This window comes from Chinchilla lanigera, unplaced genomic scaffold, assembly GCF_000276665.1.
Source record: "Chinchilla lanigera isolate Chin_1 unplaced genomic scaffold, ChiLan1.0 scaffold00024, whole genome shotgun sequence".
NCBI classification, from domain to species: domain Eukaryota; kingdom Metazoa; phylum Chordata; class Mammalia; order Rodentia; family Chinchillidae; genus Chinchilla; species Chinchilla lanigera.
Genome location: NW_004955425.1, coordinates 21,545,615 through 21,564,020, shown reverse-complemented (window position 1 = coordinate 21,564,020; position 18,406 = coordinate 21,545,615). Strand labels below are relative to the sequence as shown.

General features: G+C 35.5%; 1 protein-coding gene across 2 annotated transcripts in view; it reads left to right on the top strand.

The window, feature by feature from the left end:
- Window positions 1-18,406, top strand: part of Papd4 (PAP associated domain containing 4) — a 57,915-nt gene that overhangs the window by 12,048 nt on the left and 27,461 nt on the right. Inside the window, exons 4-8 of one of the 2 annotated variants that reach the window (XM_005386010.2) lie at window positions 503-740; window positions 13,461-13,575; window positions 13,664-13,755; window positions 15,340-15,406; window positions 16,913-16,982. In XM_005386010.2, coding sequence (XP_005386067.1) covers window positions 503-740; window positions 13,461-13,575; window positions 13,664-13,755; window positions 15,340-15,406; window positions 16,913-16,982 — 582 coding nt within the window. Of the gene's footprint in view, window positions 1-502; window positions 741-13,460; window positions 13,576-13,663; window positions 13,756-15,327; window positions 15,407-16,912; window positions 16,983-18,406 lie in introns of both variants that reach the window. The other variant, XM_005386009.2, reaches the window with a different exon arrangement.

The following is an 18,406-nucleotide window of genomic DNA, read 5'->3' as shown; positions in this document are numbered from 1 at the left end:
AGACAGCAAAAGCAATAAGAACAAAAAGGAGACAGATATCTTTCTGTCCTTATATAGTATCTAGTCTACTGGGATTAGGGTGGTGCTAATCCAATCAGTAGACTGATGTAGCAATCACCCACTTTTAATCCTAGCATCCTTCTTCCCAGTGTTGTACCACGAATGAATCACACACTCTAGGTTCAGCCACCTCTGAAAAGCCCCATCTAAAACTGCATGAGGCTTTGCGGGGACAGCTAAACACAGACCATAGCAATTATTATTACTCATTCTTTAAAGGTTTTGAAAGACATTTCTTGGGTTGAAATGAATATTTTTAATCTGAATATGTGCTAATAATGTGGTCTTATTGAAAGTCATACATTAGCAGGATGTTTGCGTATTTTTAATTATTTTCGTTTTAATTATTTGCATTATTAACAGGATGTTTGCGTATTTTTAATTATTTTCTGCTTCCAGAAAATTGTGTTTTTAATCACTAAGGTCTATTGTTTGTTTTCAGGAGATTAAGTGATGAAAAAAACCTGCCTCTTGACGGTAAACGGCAACGATTCCATTCACCCCACCAAGAGCCAGCTGTAGTTAACCAGATAGTGCCTTTATCAGGTGAACGAAGATACTCAATGCCACCATTGTTTCATACACCCTATGTACCAGAGATAGTCAGATGTGTTCCACCTTTTCGAGAAATACCATTTTTAGAACCTAGAGAAACCACACTGCCTGAGGCCAAAGATAAGGTAATAATAATGCAGATTTTAATTTTTGTGTTTTGGAAATTTAATGTGAATAATTATTATAAGAAACAATTTAAGTACTGCTGTACCCAGTTTACTGCCTGGATGTTATTTTGAGTTTCGTTAGTTATTTTATGCAAGTATAGCTGACAAGGAATTAGGTTTTCCCTGAACAGTAAAAATTTGGGATTAAAACCCAAAACATTTGGTTTATTAGAAAACTTTCTTTTTAGTTGTCAGAAATGAGTTTTACTGTGATTATAGTAATAATTTTTCAAACATTTTCTTTTAGGACATTAATATTTATTATAAGGTTTTCAACTCTCTAAAAGAAAGAATTCAAGAGTCTTTGAGAAAGAATATATTCAAAGTGATATGATCAAGAAGTGTTATGATTAAGAAACAGTTATCAAGAACATTATTTGTAAAACATTTTGTGACTGGATGTATAGCTCAGTGATAGTACTTGGGTAACATGGGCAAGGCTCTGGGTTTGATCCTTAGTACCACAAGGAAATTATTAAGTAATCTTTTGGAAAATGTTATTGTTAGCATTGGGAACAGTGAGTTATTTCAACCACTAGTAAGAGCATATCTCTCTCCTCTGCTATATTTGGTGAAAGGTTAAAAAAAGCCTGTAGGTTAGGGAAAGGTTTATAATGTAAACATCTGCATTCTCTTGGATCATCTGTAGCTTACACTTGTTGCTTTTCAAAGCTTCTCTACTCATGACAAGTAGGTTATAAGTATTTGTACGCTAAAGAGAAGGACCCTGAAGAGAGTGTTGGTTATTTTACTCATCTTTGGGTTCCTAGCAATCAGGGTAGATTTGGAACATAGTAAAGGTACTGGAGTAAAGCAACACCTGCTTCATTCCTTAGTTGTGCTGTTGTTTTATTCTTCTGCCATTTTTTTGTTCGTTAGGTGAGTAATTAATTATACCATAACATTACCCTTTTCAAATATATAATTCAGTAATTTAGTTTGTTGACAAAGTTGTGCTGCTCTTAGTGTCAACTGATTACAAAGCATTTTCATGGGGCTGGGGATTTAGCTCAGTGGCAAAGCGCCTGCCTGGCAAACGCAAGGTCGTGAGTTCAGTTCCCAGTACCAGAGAAAAACCAAAAACAAACAAACAAACAAACAAAGCATTTTCATTACCTCCAAAAGAAACTTTTTACCTAGTAGCAGTCAGCTCCCTATTTCTTCCTCCCCCAATTCTGGTGACAGTCTGTTTTTTTGTCTGTGAAGTTGTCCATTCTGGACTTTTCAGTAGAATGAATCATACAACATAGGGCCATTTGTGTCTTGCTTCTTTCACTTAGCATAATGTTTTCAGGTTTATCCATGTCATAACATCTATTAGTACCATATTCCTTTTTATATTTGAATGATATTCCAGTGCGTTGATATACCATATTTTGTTAACATATTCCTCAGTTGATGGTGGTTTTTACTCTTTGAATAATGCTGTTGTGGCTATGTGGGTATGAACTTTTGCATGAACATATGTTTTCATTTCTCTTGGGCATATTCCCAGGATGAATGAACTGGCGGGGTCATATGATAACTTTTTTTTTTTTTTTTTGCATAGTGCTAGAAATTGAACCCAGGGACTTTGGGTACATTATTCCTGTGCTCTACCACTGAACTACACATATCCCTAGCCCTATGTTAACTTTTTGAAGAACTGTTGAAGTTTTTTCTAAAGTAGCCGCATCATTTTACAGTCTGTTTTCATTGGTGGTGTATAAAGGTTCTTCCTTGCCAATACTTGTGACACTTGGGATTGTGTTTCTTTTTGTTGTTTTTTTTTTAAAGGGAGTTCTAGGGATAGGATCCAGAGCCTGAGTGTGCTAGGCAAGCACTGTACTTCCCAGCTACCTCTCAGGTCCTGTTTTTTACTGTAGTCATTCACTTGATGCAGTTCAGTTTATCTATTTTTCTTTGGCTGCTGATGCTGTTTCTATCAGAGCTAAGAAACCATTACTCAATCTGAAGTCATGAAGATTAATGCCTATTTGTTTTTTTTGTTTTTTTTTTTTTTTTGGTTTTTCTCCGGTACTGGGAACCGAACTCACGACCTTGCGCTTGCCAGGCAGGAGCTTTTGCCACTGAGCTAAATCCCCAGCCCCAGATTAATGCCTATTTGTTATTCTGAGATTGTTATAGCTTCAGTGCTTAAACTTCGAACTGTAACACATTTTGAGTTAATTTTTATATGCAGTATGAAGTTGAGGGGGTCCCGCTATGTTTTTTTGCTATTGGTCTAGTTGTCCCAGTACAATTTATTGAAAAGGCTATTCTTCCCTTTTCTGCAATTCTTTCTTTACCAAAAAGTAGGAATAATCAGGTAAAACTAGTGGGAGAGAAGAAAACTAAAATGAAAAAAGACAAACTTGGGATGTTTTCATAATATTTTTCCTCCCTTCACATAGTCTTTCTGCTATCTTTACTTTCTTGTCTAAAAGAAACTCTTTGTGGTCCTATAATGTGAAAACCTGTAGTAGAAGACAAATCACATAAATTCTTTGAATATATAAAAATGTACTATATATGGGTTTTTAATATGTATGCCAGTAGGGTTTTTTTTTGTAGAACTTACTATCCATAGTTAGAATTCAGTATCTCTATTTTTTTATGTATTACAATTCATGTTGCCCAGTTATCTTGTAAGGTATAATTCTATAGCAATAATGTTTTCTTTGCCTAGCACATAGAAAACTATTCTCCTAAATCTAATATTTTTGGGAGTAGACATTTATCTCAGAGGGATAAATACAGATTTTGCAGTTGAACCAGTTTCTTTGAGTGCTACTTTTTCCGGCTGGTTGTGTAAGAAGGCAAACAATTAGTTCTGTGTTCATTCTTGATGTCAGTTTTTTTTTTTGCGATACGGGGAATTGAATTTTGGGTTCTGTATGGCTCAGCTACATCCCCAGCCATTTTATTTTGAGACAGGATCTCGCTAAGTTCCAAGGTGGGGCTTGAGTTCCTGTTCCTGCCACAGTCTGCTGACAGCACGGGTTGTAGGCTTGTACCACCATTCCGGCTTAAGCGAACACATCCGAAGAAAATGAATGTGTATGATGTTTTTAGCATTTTATTCATTTTGTTATTCAATGTTTTTCAACAACCCCATGACATACATCCCTGACATAGCCTAATTTTATTGAGGTTCATAAAGCTAAAATAATAACTTACTCAAGGTCATAGCTAGTAAGTGGGAAAAAAAAGATATGACCTTTGTCCTTAAAGATACAAAGAGGAAAAACTTAAAGTGCTTAAAATCAAGGGCAGGGAGATGACATTCTTAAAACTGACCTATCGTTGTTTTAGCTAATACCTTTTTTTTTTTTTTTTTTTTAGCTAATACTTATAGAGTGTCTTTACTTTGCCATCTGTGTGCCCAATTTTCTATGGTTTGCCTCTGTAGAGTGGCAAAAGTGAATAGAGGGTTCCTTATGAGCTAAAAGTAGAACAGTTATTTGGGGTCTTGATGTATAGTAGAATGCCATTCATTAGATGTATACTAGAAGAGCCACGTAGAGGAAAAAACTGATTTGTGTAGCTCCTGCGGGAGTGCAGAGTGTGGCTTAGAATGAGAGGAGTCTGAAAGATGACTGATCATTCTGAAGGCTGTGTGAATTCATCCAGGGAGGTACTAAAGCTTTCAATTATGGCAGATGGTAGTGAAAGTGATAGGAGAGATAGTACATAAGGAAAATTAATAGAATGTGGGAGTAATGGAATATAGGAAGCTGGAGAGAGAGACATGAGTGATTCTAGTGATTTGCTTCTAGGCTACCAACAGATAAGGGATCAAATTTTTGAATGTATATACTGATTAAGGCTGTAGTTAAGAGATAACTAGAACAGTGGGAAAATCTGTTCTAATGTTTGTTGGGGGGATTGTCTTTTTTTTTTTTTTTTCTCTGTATTTTTAGACATGGTCTTGCTATGCATTTCAGGCTGGCCTTGAATTCACTGTGTAGCCCAGGCTGGCCTCAAACTCAAAGTGATCCTCCTGCCTTAGCCTCCCCGTGCTGGGATTTCAGAGTGCTGGGATTATAGGCCTGTACCCCTACACCCGGCTGCTTTGTGTCTGAGACAGGGTTTCACTGTGCAGTTCAGGCTGGCTTTGAACTCATTTTGTAGCCCTGGCTGGCCTTGAACTCATGGTGATCCTCCTTCTTAGTCTCTTGAGTGCTGGGATTACAGCCATGCACCACCATGCCCCCGGCTATTTGTGTTCTCGAGAAGCGTTATGTTTTACAAATTGCACACTAAGCATATAGTGCTTGTAGGAAATAGTGCTGGGACAGACGGAAGACAATTTTATAACCTGAACACTGTTAGGAATAATTCATTTCTGAGGAAATAACTTGGACAACCAGACAGGCAGCTTATCATGGCTGGATGCTGGTGCAGGGGATATTAGAAACAGACAAACTAGAGTTGAGAGGCTGGCTCTGGTGGCATTGAGACTCAAGACAGAAATTAGACCTGTGAGTCACTGAGATTGCTACTGATGTAGAGATAAAGGGAAGTACACTGGTACTGAGCAAGGAGTATTTTTCCTGAGTAATAATCTTGGATACAAATGCTTACTTTTAATTGTTCTAGGTCTGTAAGTACTCCTGCCCGTGCTGAGGGCTTATTTTTTTTATTGCCAAGATTAAAATTTCACCATTTCTCCTCCATGTGCAAATTGCCTGCAAATCCAACTGCCATGTCACTTTGATAGTATCCCTGTATTTTTTGATGTGTATCAGCTTATTAGCATTGCAGAAAAATATTTTGTAAATGGTTGGAGTTCAGGTCAAGACCAGAGGTATGGGTCCCAAAGACATCTGCATTAATACTGACAGTTGAATCTACTGTTAGTTTTTAATTTTAGTATTCACTGGATATTTGTGAGTGCTGGACAGGGGTGATGCACTTTTGTGATAAATGTACATGGTATCTTTAATATTTACATACAGATTAGTGAGAAGGAGAGCCATTAAAAAGAATCATGCAATCAAAGTGCTGTAAAGGAAAGTTACAGAGTACGGAGGAAATGTATGTGGGTTCCTCGGGAGAAGCCTCCTAGAGGAGCAGTAATTAAGCTGAGATTTGAACTATGAGTTTGGAGTTTACTAGTTAGTGATGATGTGAATGCTGTGGAGAAAGGAAATGCCATGTTTGCAGGTCCTAACCCACGAAGAACTGAAAGTAGCCTGGGGTGAGCCAGAGTTTGCTAAGTCAGAGACAGCTGACTATGTGAGAGAAATGGGGAGACAGATCATGTTAGTACTCTGGGGCCACTATATTCTTCAGTCTAAAAACAGCGATAAACTATTCAGTGTTTCTTTTTTGTTGTTTTAGGCAAGGAAGAGAGATGAGTTTAAAAGGTTATTTTGCAGTGTAGAGAGCATGTTAATTTTGAGCAACGATAGATGTGGAAGAAGATATTGTATTCCAGGTGAAAAGTGGTAGTGTGTGGTATTAGTGCTGATATTTAAGGTGAAGAGAAATTGATGGATTTCAACTATATTTGGGAGGTAGATTGACAGGATTTGATTATGGATTAGGTGATGATGTGTCAGCTTCTGCAGCATTGGTATTTTGGGCCAGCTTTCTTTGGTGTGGAGGGGTTTTCCTTTGCATCCTAGGATGTATAGCAACAATACTGGCTTTTACTTGGAGGCACCCAGTCCCTAGTTTTGACAACCAAAAACGTTTACAGCCATTGCTAACTGCCCTCTAGGGGGCAAAATTGGGTCTGGCTGAGAACTGCTGGATTAGATGGATAAGGCACTCAGGGTTGCTCTAAGGGTTCTGGCTGCTGCAGTTCATGGCATAGTGGGACCCTACACTGAGACAGGTGAGGAGAGAAGCGGAGCGAAGGAAGTGAAGCGAGGTTTATGTGCGTGCATATTTAATAAAGGATTGCTTCACGACGCTGTGGATGTGCTGCCTGTATGATGAAACCAAAGTAGATATTTAAAATCGATAGATCTAGACATAGGAGGAAAAGCATTGAGTAAAGATGTATATTTGGTAATCACCTGTGTAAAGATGGTAGTTACGATTGCCCAGTGAGAGAACCTGTGTCCAAGATTGAAATGGTTTGAGGGAAAAAAAATACAGAGACTAAGCGTATGCATAACTATTTTGGGAAATGTGACTGAAGGGGAGGAGCTACATGTAGGAAGTTGGGGTAAAGGCTTTTTTTTAAAGGTGGGAGAAACTTTAGCCATGCACAAATGTTAGCACGAAAGATTCAGTAGTACAGGAGAAGGTTGACTGCTCTGGAAGAAAATCATGAATAGTTTCTTGGAGGTGGAGGGGGAATGGGTTCTTTGTATAAGTAGAGTGATTGGCCTTAGGTGGGAGGAAAGCTTTTTGGGGCTAGGGATAGATGCACAGAGGTTTGTAGATAGGATAGGTAGTAGAGTGCCCCTGGCTGCTTTGTGTTTTCTGTCTGAATTATAGGCAAGGTCATCTGTTGAGAGTAGAGAGCATAGTGGAGAAAGTTGGAGATAGCATCTACCGAATGCAAGAAATCAGATTGGAGAATCCCAGTAGAGAAGATTGAGACAGTTCTTGCTGGGTACTATGGAGGACTCACTTAAGGGTGTTAGTAATGAATTTATTAATCAGTTGGCTGAATCTGTCAGCTCTAGGGAAAGATTTGGTTAGTAGACATTTTCTTACCTATGAGGGTTCATAGTCTGTTTTGTAAAACTAGAGGGACTAATTTTGAAAAGGAATACCTCTGAACTTAAATTTTTTGTTTTAAAATCTTGTCTTTTTCTAGTTGCTATTTTAATAAAGAGAACCCTTTAAATTGGAAATCTGAGTTACTTTTCTAAATATTGACTTACTTTACTCTACCTTTTAGGTAAATGTATGGTTTTCTGTATAGAAAACAATCTATAGAGGATTCAGTTATCCAAGCTTCTGAATTCCATCTATCATAACTGGAAATTCTGGTTTAGTTATGTTCATTGATTTATGTGAATTGATCCTATTGTATGAATTAATTTGATTGGTTTTAAATTTTGAGTTGAGATGAATTTAGACTGAGTTTTCTTGGTGCTGGTTGTAATTAAAAAGATGACTAAGAAGGAGTTAAAGTTTTGTTACACGTCTGACTTTTTAATTTATTGAGGGTGTGGAGGTTGAACCTAGGGTCTCATGCATGCTAAACTTGTGCTATATCAATGAGCTGCACTCCCAGCCCCTCTAGCTTTGTTTTACTTAGTATATTTGTATCAGCTGTTTGTATAGTTACATGTGTGGCAAAGACTAAGGTAGTGAGCCAGTGTGAGGAATTGCTAATTTTTATTGAAATGCTTATGAACTGATGCCCTGTTTTCTGGACAATATTTAATTTTATGTGTTCTGTTTTGAAAGCTTATTAGTAATTTGTGTTCGTTGGTTGAAAATAGCACTTACATTTAAGCAAAAACTTACCATTTTTCATATGTGGTAATGATTAGGTCTTAGTATTTCCAGCTAAAAGTTTGCTTTCTTTTACATGGAGACCAGATAACATGGACAGGTGGAGAAACTGCTGAAAATACTATGTGAAAGTTACACCTTAAGCTTTATGTAGGGATATATTTAAAAACTTTTCTTAAATCCACACTTTATCCTTATAGTAATGGCATGTGTTGAACTCAGTGATGATTTTATTGGTAATTTACTTTGAGCTTGACTTAGAAGACAGGCTGTAACTTTTTTAGGAAAGATGAATATTTGTATTTGGAAGAAATACTTATTTTAGTATTTAGAACTATATGTAGGTAATCATTTTATACAATCTTGAGCAAATACATTTACTTATATTGAGAAATAGATTGCCTTTACAATTTTTTTTTTTCAGACTGAATGAACTTTATTTTATAAGGAATATAGAATACATGAGCAAATATTGATAATTGCATTAAAAAAACAAAGGCTGTACATCATGCAAATTTTAAAAATCAGTCAGTGTGACACTAAAAATGTACTACCAGAGTAGCATTTCATTGTAGAACAAAATCCTAGTGGCTCATCACAACTAGATACACAAACATAAAGGAAGTGCTAAAATGATATAAATCTCTGATACAATTAGTTTTAAAGTAATCTTAGCAGGTGGCCTCCACAGTAGTAGTATGGTGATTTATGCAGTAATTCACGCTTTCTTTTCTTTTCTTTTCTTTTCTTTTCTTTTCTTTTCTTTTCTTTTCTTTCTTTCCTTCCTTCCTTCCTTCCTTCCTTCCTTCCTTCCTTCCTTCCTTCTCTTTCTTTCTTTCTTTCTTTCTTTCTTTCTTTCTTTCTTTCTTTCTTTTAAAAATAAAAGGAGGAAAACATTAACAGACAACCTTTTACAAAATAGCAAAAGAACAGTACAGACAATACAGAGTTACAAAGTGGTAGGAAATTAACAATGCTTGTTGTATTACATATTGATATCTTCAAAGTGGTTTCTCATGAAAACAGAGACATGCAATATTGATCAATCAAGGACTCATTGACAGTTTCTTTCAGCAAAGAAATAGAGGACAGTAGAACAACTATGTTAACTATCCTGTATATACATACATACAAAATTTCTCCTTCTTGCCCTTCTCTTTTCCCACATTCCAGTTGCCCTTTACCCTTGAGTGCTTTCCTATCATTTCACAATGTCTGTCATACCTCTGAGTTTAAGTTAACTCTTTCAGGTTTTACACTAGTGAGACAGTGTGGTGCTTGCACATGCAGGTCTGATTTATTTCACTTATGAGTGTGGTCTCTAGTTGTGACTGTTTACCTATAAAAGCCTCGAGTTTATTTTTCTTTATAGCTGAGTAATATTATGCAGTAATTCTTTAAGAATAATTCTTTGTAGGTAATTTGTTGTAATAGTTTTTCTAAACTAAAAAATGTGGAAAAATATGTGGATTTCTCTAGAGTTTTAATATTGTCTGTCTTCTGTATTCTGTTCTAGGATAAAGTAACATGGTTTGACTTTATGGATTTCTAGCCAACCAGCAAGGAAAATTCTTTTTTTTTAAAAAAAAAAAAACAAAACCTATTAGATCCCTACTACAGTATTCCTTTTAGGGGATGGATTGGAAAGGGGATGTTTCCATGCAGGTTAAAAAAGGGGAGGGGGGCTAGGGATTTAGCTCCGTGGCACAGTGCCTGGCAAACGTGAGGTTGTGAATTTGATTCCCGGTGCCAGGGTGGAGGGAGGGGAAAGGAAGAGGAGCAAGAATATGGAATTTTCATGTTTTCCACATAATTATAATTTTTTTCATATGTTAATATTTGTACATGAATATGGTCTCAGATGAAGCAGCTTTATAAATATAATAAAATTATATTTGAGTATTGTTGTGAAGAAATTTGTTTTGTTATTCAGTGATAGCTATGATGTCTAGGGTATGTGGATCTGCCTAGTTCTTTCAATCAGGAGTTTGATCCTTTTTCTCTTTGTCTCCTCTTTTCTATTTAAAAATATAAAAATCATTTAAATTTCTACCCCAACAAAGCAGACCAGAGGTTGTATTTAGTCTGTAGGCCATAGTTTGCCAAACTGTTTGCAAAAATAAAATGTAGTATGGTAAATCCTCATACAGTATCACCCTACTTTAACTGTTCCAGTGTCACGTTCCTGTAACAGTTACCAATGTGACCAGACTTCCTTCCCTCTTCCATCATTGAGTTTTATTCAATCTAGAGCTCAGTTCTGGGAGACTTGATATCTTTCCCAGTATTTTTTTTTAAGAGAAAAAAATGAAAACAATGATACAGATTTTTGAAACAAGAAAATAGGAGATTAACAATGGTTAATATAATGTGTATTATTATCTTCAAAGTAGTTGCTCAGATTACAAGATATAGGCATGAAAAATTGAGCAAATAATATAAACACAGACCATTATTCTTTTTTACCAGTAGTTTTTTGTTTCAGGAACATGATAAATCTCTTTATTTAGGTCTATAATCTCTCAATTAAAGTGAAAAAAGGACTTGGTTTTTATATTAAATAGTTCATGTATTCATGCACATGTCTGTGGTATGCTTCATTATCTGTATGAATGTTACTGGCTTCAGTTTCATTTTTCTTATAGAAACTTTGTATTGGAATTGATTGAAATCCATTTTAGGCATTATTTTTTCAAAATTATTTCTATCCTCTCACAGCCTTACTTCTGTTTTTTTCCCCCCACCCCACCCCTCACTTCTCTTTCTGAGAAAGTGTTCTTTTTTCTCACTGTGTTTAAGTGAGATGGTATTTTTCTACATTTTTTATATGTGAGGCATTGTGCAGGCTAGTTTTCTTAGTTTTGTGGCTCTTTATTTCTTACAGTTTCTGGTACTGTGTGGGCCTTGCTGCTATTGGTGTTGGACATCAAATGGTCATGTTTGGGGTTCCTAAGGGACACCCAGTCAGTTATTTATGTTGTATTTGTTGTGCATGCTTTGCTTTGGTTTAGTCTGATCTGTTTTATTCTCATTTTTTTGGTGAGCAGCTATCCATGGATTTTAAAAAGTTAGTAGTCTCTTTTAGCACTGAGTTGCCTGAGGTGCTTCAGTCTTCTAAAAATGAAGATTAAACGTGATAAAATGTTTTCCATTTTCATAGACCTTGGAGGAAGTCATAGAGAAGGAGAAACTGAAAATACAAATAGATTGAAAAACAGTTGAAAGTATTCCAAGCCTTGTATGCAAAAGTATTAGTAGAAGGAATACCTTTGAATGTGGGAAGAGGGCAGTTCATCTAGCAGGAAAGATAAAGAGATGCGACTTGCTTCAGGTTAGTTTGGTCTTTTTGGAAACCAAGGAATATCACATTTGGTATCCTCCAGGTCCTTAGTAAGCTTTAATATGAGCTGATCTTCTAGCAGAAGATAAGCTTAGGGGGCTTGAGAAAGGTAGTGGTTATTTTGGGATTGCTTGGTAAAGAAATAAATGGGAACAACATCTAACTAGAGACGTAGAAGTAATTGCTGAGTGATTCTGAGTATCAAGCCTTGACTAGTCCTTAGACTATAATTCTTTGGAAGAGTTTTTTTTTTCAGTTTTGTCTCCTAACAGTGTAGATGTAAGAGCAGAGATGGTGATTTTTCTCTTGACCACAGGTCAGTATTTTGCAGGACAGATAAAGCATAAGAGGATGATGATGGTAAAGCATGATGGGATGCACATTGGAGTATTACCTGACAGGAAGGAAATCACACTATTCAGATGCTGATGGGTTGGGAAAAAGGGAGGATTCAAGGGAATCCATATCTTGTGAGTCTAGAGCAGGTGCTGTATGAGGGGAGTAAGAGAGAGAGTTGAACGGATTGATGCCAAGGTAGTACACTGAAATTTAAAATTTCAGAGATAAAGTGGTTCCAGTTTATTGTAAAGTCCACAGTAATGTGTGACACATATAGCCTATTACAGATCACCTGTGGTGGTGGCTGGAGTTGGGCTGGAGGGAAAGTGTTACTTAGATATGTCTGTAAACAAGGGAGGTGCACAGGTGGGAGTCACGTCTGAAGAAGCCAGAGTTGGGGGTAGTGTTCTAAGAATGAAGAAGAGGGTGGTTCGTATGTGTGGAGAAGACTAAGTATTTCCTAAAGTCTGTATTTGACATTCTTGAGTGTGAATACTAGGAATTGGGCACTTGTCTTTTTTTTCTTTCTTTCTCTTGGTGAACATGTACTAATATATTTATTTATTTATTTTTTAATTTTAAAGAGTAAAAGAAGGATAACATAGTAACAGGAGGACTTACCGAATTACAGACAAGATGGTAGGAAGTTATCAATGGTTGTTATTTTACCTATTGGTATCTTCAAGATAGTTTCTCAGGAAAACAAATAGACAAATAATAGTGAGTTACAGATAAAAGTGGTAGGAAATTATCAATGGTTGTTGTACTATACTTTGGTATCTTCAGAGTGGTTTCTAGAGAAAAGAAATAGAGCTATACATGAGTGATCACTTAAATAATCATTGACTATTCTCAATGGTTGTTGGAAAGACATAGTAATAAACATACATTCATTTACGAAATAGCATAGGAACAATACAAACATTACAGAGTTATGGACAAATTGGTAGGAAATTAGCACTGGCTGCTGTAATACATGTTGGTATCTTCAAAGTGGTTTCTCAGGAAAACAGAGATATGCAAGAAAGATCTAACAAGTAGTTACAACCTAGGGGTTGTGAAAAATAGCAGATTACCTCCTTACCAGTGACTCGTTTAACTGAGGTGTGATGGCTGGAAAGAAGGCCAGGAGTGAAAAGAAGGACCGAGAGAGTAGCACCAGTGTCCAGCAATAGGCTGTTTACTTTCTCCACTATAGTCATGATTACCCGGGGCTTCTCCATGGAGATGATGGTCTGGCCAGAGGGAGAAGGCTGAGTATGCCCTCGGCCCCTTCATTTGGGTACTTGTCTTTAAAGGACCAGTTAGGAAATATTTAAGGATATTCCACTCATGCATGGTTTCTGTGGTGTTTTTATCACCTAAGAATGTAAAACTATTCTTTGCTCATGGGCCACACAACAAACAGACAGGGACCAAGGATAGGGGTTTGCTGACCCAGAAGTACACGTATGAGTTTTGTATCAGAAAGTGTTCAGTAGATAATACATGTTTATTTGTAAAATAATGTCAGAATTGACTTTCACTTGTCAGTATGGTAATTATTTTACATTTCTGAACAACACTTTTTCCTTGTTTGTGGTGGATGCAAGTTGAGCCAGCAGATACTGGAGTTATTTGAAACATGTCAGCAGCAAGTGAGTGACTTAAAGAAGAAAGAACTCTGTCGGGCACAGCTGCAGAGGGAGATTCAGCTGCTGTTTCCACGTATGTCCCCATTTCGGATGCTCTTTCTGTTATGTGTTCCTGTTCTGCAATTTGAATAGCATCTTAGGATTTCCTTCTGTTTCTTTAGAAAGCAGACTCTTTCTGGTTGGGTCTTCTTTAAATGGATTTGGTACCCGGAGTAGTGATGGTGATTTATGCCTGGTTGTTAAAGAAGAGCCAGTAAGTAATAAACCGTTTACATTTATCAGTTAAAAAATTTCACATGAAAGTCACTGAGGAAAAGAATTTGCTTTGGACTTTCGTTTATCATAATTCCAAGAAACTCAGAGGATGCTGCTTTCTAAATTTAAAGTGTGCACAATGTGCATAAGAGGAACTCTAACATTAATTTAGTTCTGAGTTATGTTTTTAAAGAGTTCTGCCTCTTTTGAGATGTCAGTGGGTTGGATACGTTTATCAGGATGCAGCACAGAGCATGTGGCAGTATTACTTTCTTGATGTATTTCCTTTCCATTCAGATTCTCAGTGATTCTATTTTTATTCATTTTTTTTTTCCTTTTCAAATGCTGTGGGGTTTGAAGATTTTATTTTGGGAAGACAAAAAATATTGCATTGAAATTTAAAGTAAGATTTACTTACAAAATTTGATGTATTTTCTGAGACATTTTGGTTTTATTTAACAGTCAAATTGTTATGTGGTAATACTTTAATTTGAAATTCCTATTAGCCAATGTCTTGTGTATACCTCAGCATCACAATAATTGATGTTTATTAAGCTGACCTGAAGCAGCCTCTTTAGGGGTTTGCAGTTTCCTCTGAATTACCAAAGTTTAAATTAAGATGTAATTTTAGTGTACCTTATATTCTACATTTTTAAAAATATAAAAATACTATTGAATGGCAATGTATATTTTTACTATTCATATTATTCTATTAATAAAAATGACTTCTAGTTGCTGCAAATGAGAAACAGATTTATTCCAGGAAAGAAACTCTGGTATTTTTGTATGCCTTGAAATCACATAATGGAAAAGTATGTGTGTGTGTGTGTGTGTGTGTGTGTGTGTGTGTGTGTGTGTGTCGGGGGAGAGGGGCTCAAAACATAAACATAACGGAGATTACAGGAGTTGCAATTAAAACATACTCTTGCAGTTAGACTGTACTCAAGTCCATCATCCAGTCTTAATCATACGTGTGAATCATCTTGTTATATTTTGTAGTCAGATGAGCTCACAAGAGCCAGGTGTGGTGGTGTGTACACCTGTAATCCTAAAATTTAGGAGGTGGAGGCAGATGGATCACTGTGGGTTAGAGGCCAGGCTGGACTATGTAGTCAGTTCGAGGCCAGCCTGGATTATGCAGCAAGAATCTGTCTTAACCCAGAAGCCAAAAAACAAAACAAAACAACAGCAAAACCCTCCACACAAAAAACAAAAACAAAAAATCCACCAAAACAGCTCACAGTCTAGATAGGAAATAAAACATATTGAGAAAGTTTAAAAGTTTATTTTTGTTGGGGAAGATTAATTTTGTACATTTAAATGGAAAAATATGACATGAATTTCAGAATTTCTCTAAAAATTGTCCTTTAGTTTAAAATCTGAAATTTAGAAATATGGATGTGCAATTTAGTAATTAAAGGTTGGCTTTTTGTATAATGTAATTTGGTATATACTGAAAAGTAATTCCAAAGAAAAGTATACTTTGTGTGTTTTCTTTTTTGTTGAGATACCTTAAGAAAGTATATCATTGAGCTAAGTGAAAAAAATGACTTTATTTTTAACTTTTCAGTGTTTTTTTCAGGTCAATCAGAAGACTGAAGCACGGCATATACTCATGTTAGTCCATAAACACTTCTGTGCTAGACTTTGTAAGTCTGACATGTCTCAAGTTCACGTCATCTGTCTGATGTAGCTGCTTGAAGTGTTTCTCACTTTGTTTTCTGATAAGAGTTTATTTTCTAGTCAGGTATAATGTGGATCCTTTTCCCCCCTAAATTCCTTTTAACTTTTGATTCAAAAGAATGACCATTTATTCAACAAATCTTTATTGAGCTTATTTGCTCAATATCCACCAGATGGAGATTCAAAGATACATAAAATTCTTTTTCTCAGAAGATGTAGTCTGTTAGGGAAAGAAATTAAGGCATGTAGGAATTGCTATAATGGAAAGTATCTGAAAAGCTAAGAGTGATATATATAAAGTACTGTCAGTACTCATGTGAGAGAAAATTTCATCTGTTTTGCAGTGATACGCATTTTACTTGATTTAAAAATATGAACATGAGGCCCAAATAATTATTCCAGCAAAAAGCAAAATTGTTGACAGGCCATATGTAGTAAGATTTTATTTATTTATTTATTTATTTATTTATTTATTTATTTATCTGTCTATCTATCTATCTATCTATCTGCGGTACCAGGGATCGAACTCACGACCTTGCGCTTGCCAGGCAGGCTTTTATGCCACTGTATCCCCAACCCCTTTATTTATTTTTTTAATTTTGAGACAAGGTCTCACTATGCAATTCAGGGTGTCCTTGAACTCTGATCCTCTTGCCTCAGCCTACTGAGTGCTGGGATTACAGACATCCACCACTACACCTGGCTTGGATATTATTTTTAACAATTAGGAGATGACAGATTGGGTTTAGTAATTTGTCTATGGAACATAGTTTGTTGGCTTCAGAACTGATACTTGTTATTCAAAACTATTAACTCCTAATCTTATTTTTCATTGACAGAATTTTTTCTTCTGGACTCTGGTTCTGTGCTTTTCTGTAGTTAAAAAAGTAGAAAATTATTCATTTGGAAAAGGTCTTCAAAGTTTCCTCTATACATTTCTCTGATTTCCTAATTTTCTAAAGTATACATGTATTACTTGAAACTCAGAATAAATTTTTTAAAAGTTCGATGGCACAAAGATATGTATATATGTTTTTTGCCCTTAGAGATCATACCTATTTCATTGTGTCCCTGCTTCACATATAACATCGTAAGCATTTTCACATTTAAAACTCTGTAAAATGATTTCTTTGCCAACCATTTCTGCTACCATACTAAAATTTAGCCATGTCCTATTTTTTTCACTCCTATAATGTTCTGTCACCACATCTGACTTGTTCTGATGCACTTCTTGATAGACAATGTTGGTCATAAGACCCCATTTCTGAAGGTATCCTTAAAATCTTCTAAATGGTGTTCTTAGACTCTTCAATCTTAGAATTTCAAAATGTCCTTTTTTTTTGCTTTCCTTTTTCAAGGACAAATTTTCTGAAGTAGTTTTAGCTTAGTAAGGTGCTGTTTTTAAAAATGTACATTGGAACACAAAGAATTTGGGAAACATTTTCAGAATTCATATGTCTTTTGTCTTGTAGCTGGTTACATTGACAGACCTCAACTAATTCGAGCAAAAGTGCCAATTGTGAAGTTCAAGGATAAAGTCAGGTAAGTAATGACTGAATTGTCTTTTTTGTGAGTTGCTTTAGATTATTTTTAGAAATATATCTAATTTAGGTAAGAAATGTATATTGTAGTACCACAGCTTGCTATCATGTTTTAGAAATCACTTGGCTTTTGAAATAATTTTTTAAAATAGCCTAAGCAGTCTTTCTCATGCTTAACTGTATTTACTCTGCTTAACATTTGAGTATTTGAGACTGTCTAACTTAAAGCATATATGTATGAGGTGTGATTGACGAATATGATAAATGTTTAAACAAATTATTATACTAAAAGAAACACTGCCATTAATTCCACTCAGAATATGCTCCCTAACTTTGAAAATACTTGTCCTGTTGTTCTTGCCACTTTCTAAAGCATTTCAAGGCTATGGGGAGTGCTTTGAGGGGGATTAATGTATCCTTTACTGTAATAAATTTTTAAAAATTTAAGCATTTATAGCTGAATATGCATGCTTATAATCCCAGCACATGGGAGGCTGGGGTCAAAGGGTCACCATTTCAAAACCAGCTTGCACTACGTATCATAATGAGACTATGTCTCAAAAAAAGTAAGAGCAAATTTTAAAAAGTAAAATTTAAGCATTCAGTGTATATTTTGACTATAGTTCAAGCATATTCTTGGATTTTTAAATGATTTCTTGCCTTTTGGAGTGTAACGCATTCTCTGGAATATATCTTAGTTGGTAAAATTTGATGTGTATATATATCAAGGAATTTGTTGTAAATTACTAAACAAATTATGTTTCATTTTAATGAAAGATACGTATAATACTTAGATAGATGTGAAAGAAAAATGTACTTATTCCATTTCAAAATTTATTGTTTTTCTATTTGTTTTAACAGCCTGGGATTAGAATCTTTCCTGTGATATCTGAATATAAAATGTAAATGATTAGGTATTATTGAAAGATTTATTACTGTTTTCTAAAAATCAGTAGAATTATAATAAATCAAGTTTTTCTAGCCCAGTTTTACAAAACTAATACTGAAATTGGATGTACATACAAGCACACATGTACACAGACTTGAGCTTTCTTATTTATGGATTCTTAAGACTTTACCTGCCTGCTTAAAATTTATTTGTATCCTTCTCCATCAATATTTATATACTTCATATGTTTTAGAGGTAGGTCATTTGAAGACATGCACAGAATGGTAAATATTTTTGAGTCACCTGATGCCCAAAATTCAGCTGAGGTTGAATAAAGTGGCACTTTGCCTTTTTGTTCCTGCTTTCATGCTGTAAACAAATGTCACTTCCCTCCTTCCTTTTTCCCCTCCCTCCCTCCCTTCCTTTTTGTGGTGTAGAAGATTGAAATCAAGGCTTTCATATGGTAGGCAAGAGCACCACAGCTCATTTGCATGAGTTATAACACCATCAATAAACAGTTGCTAAATCAACTTTAC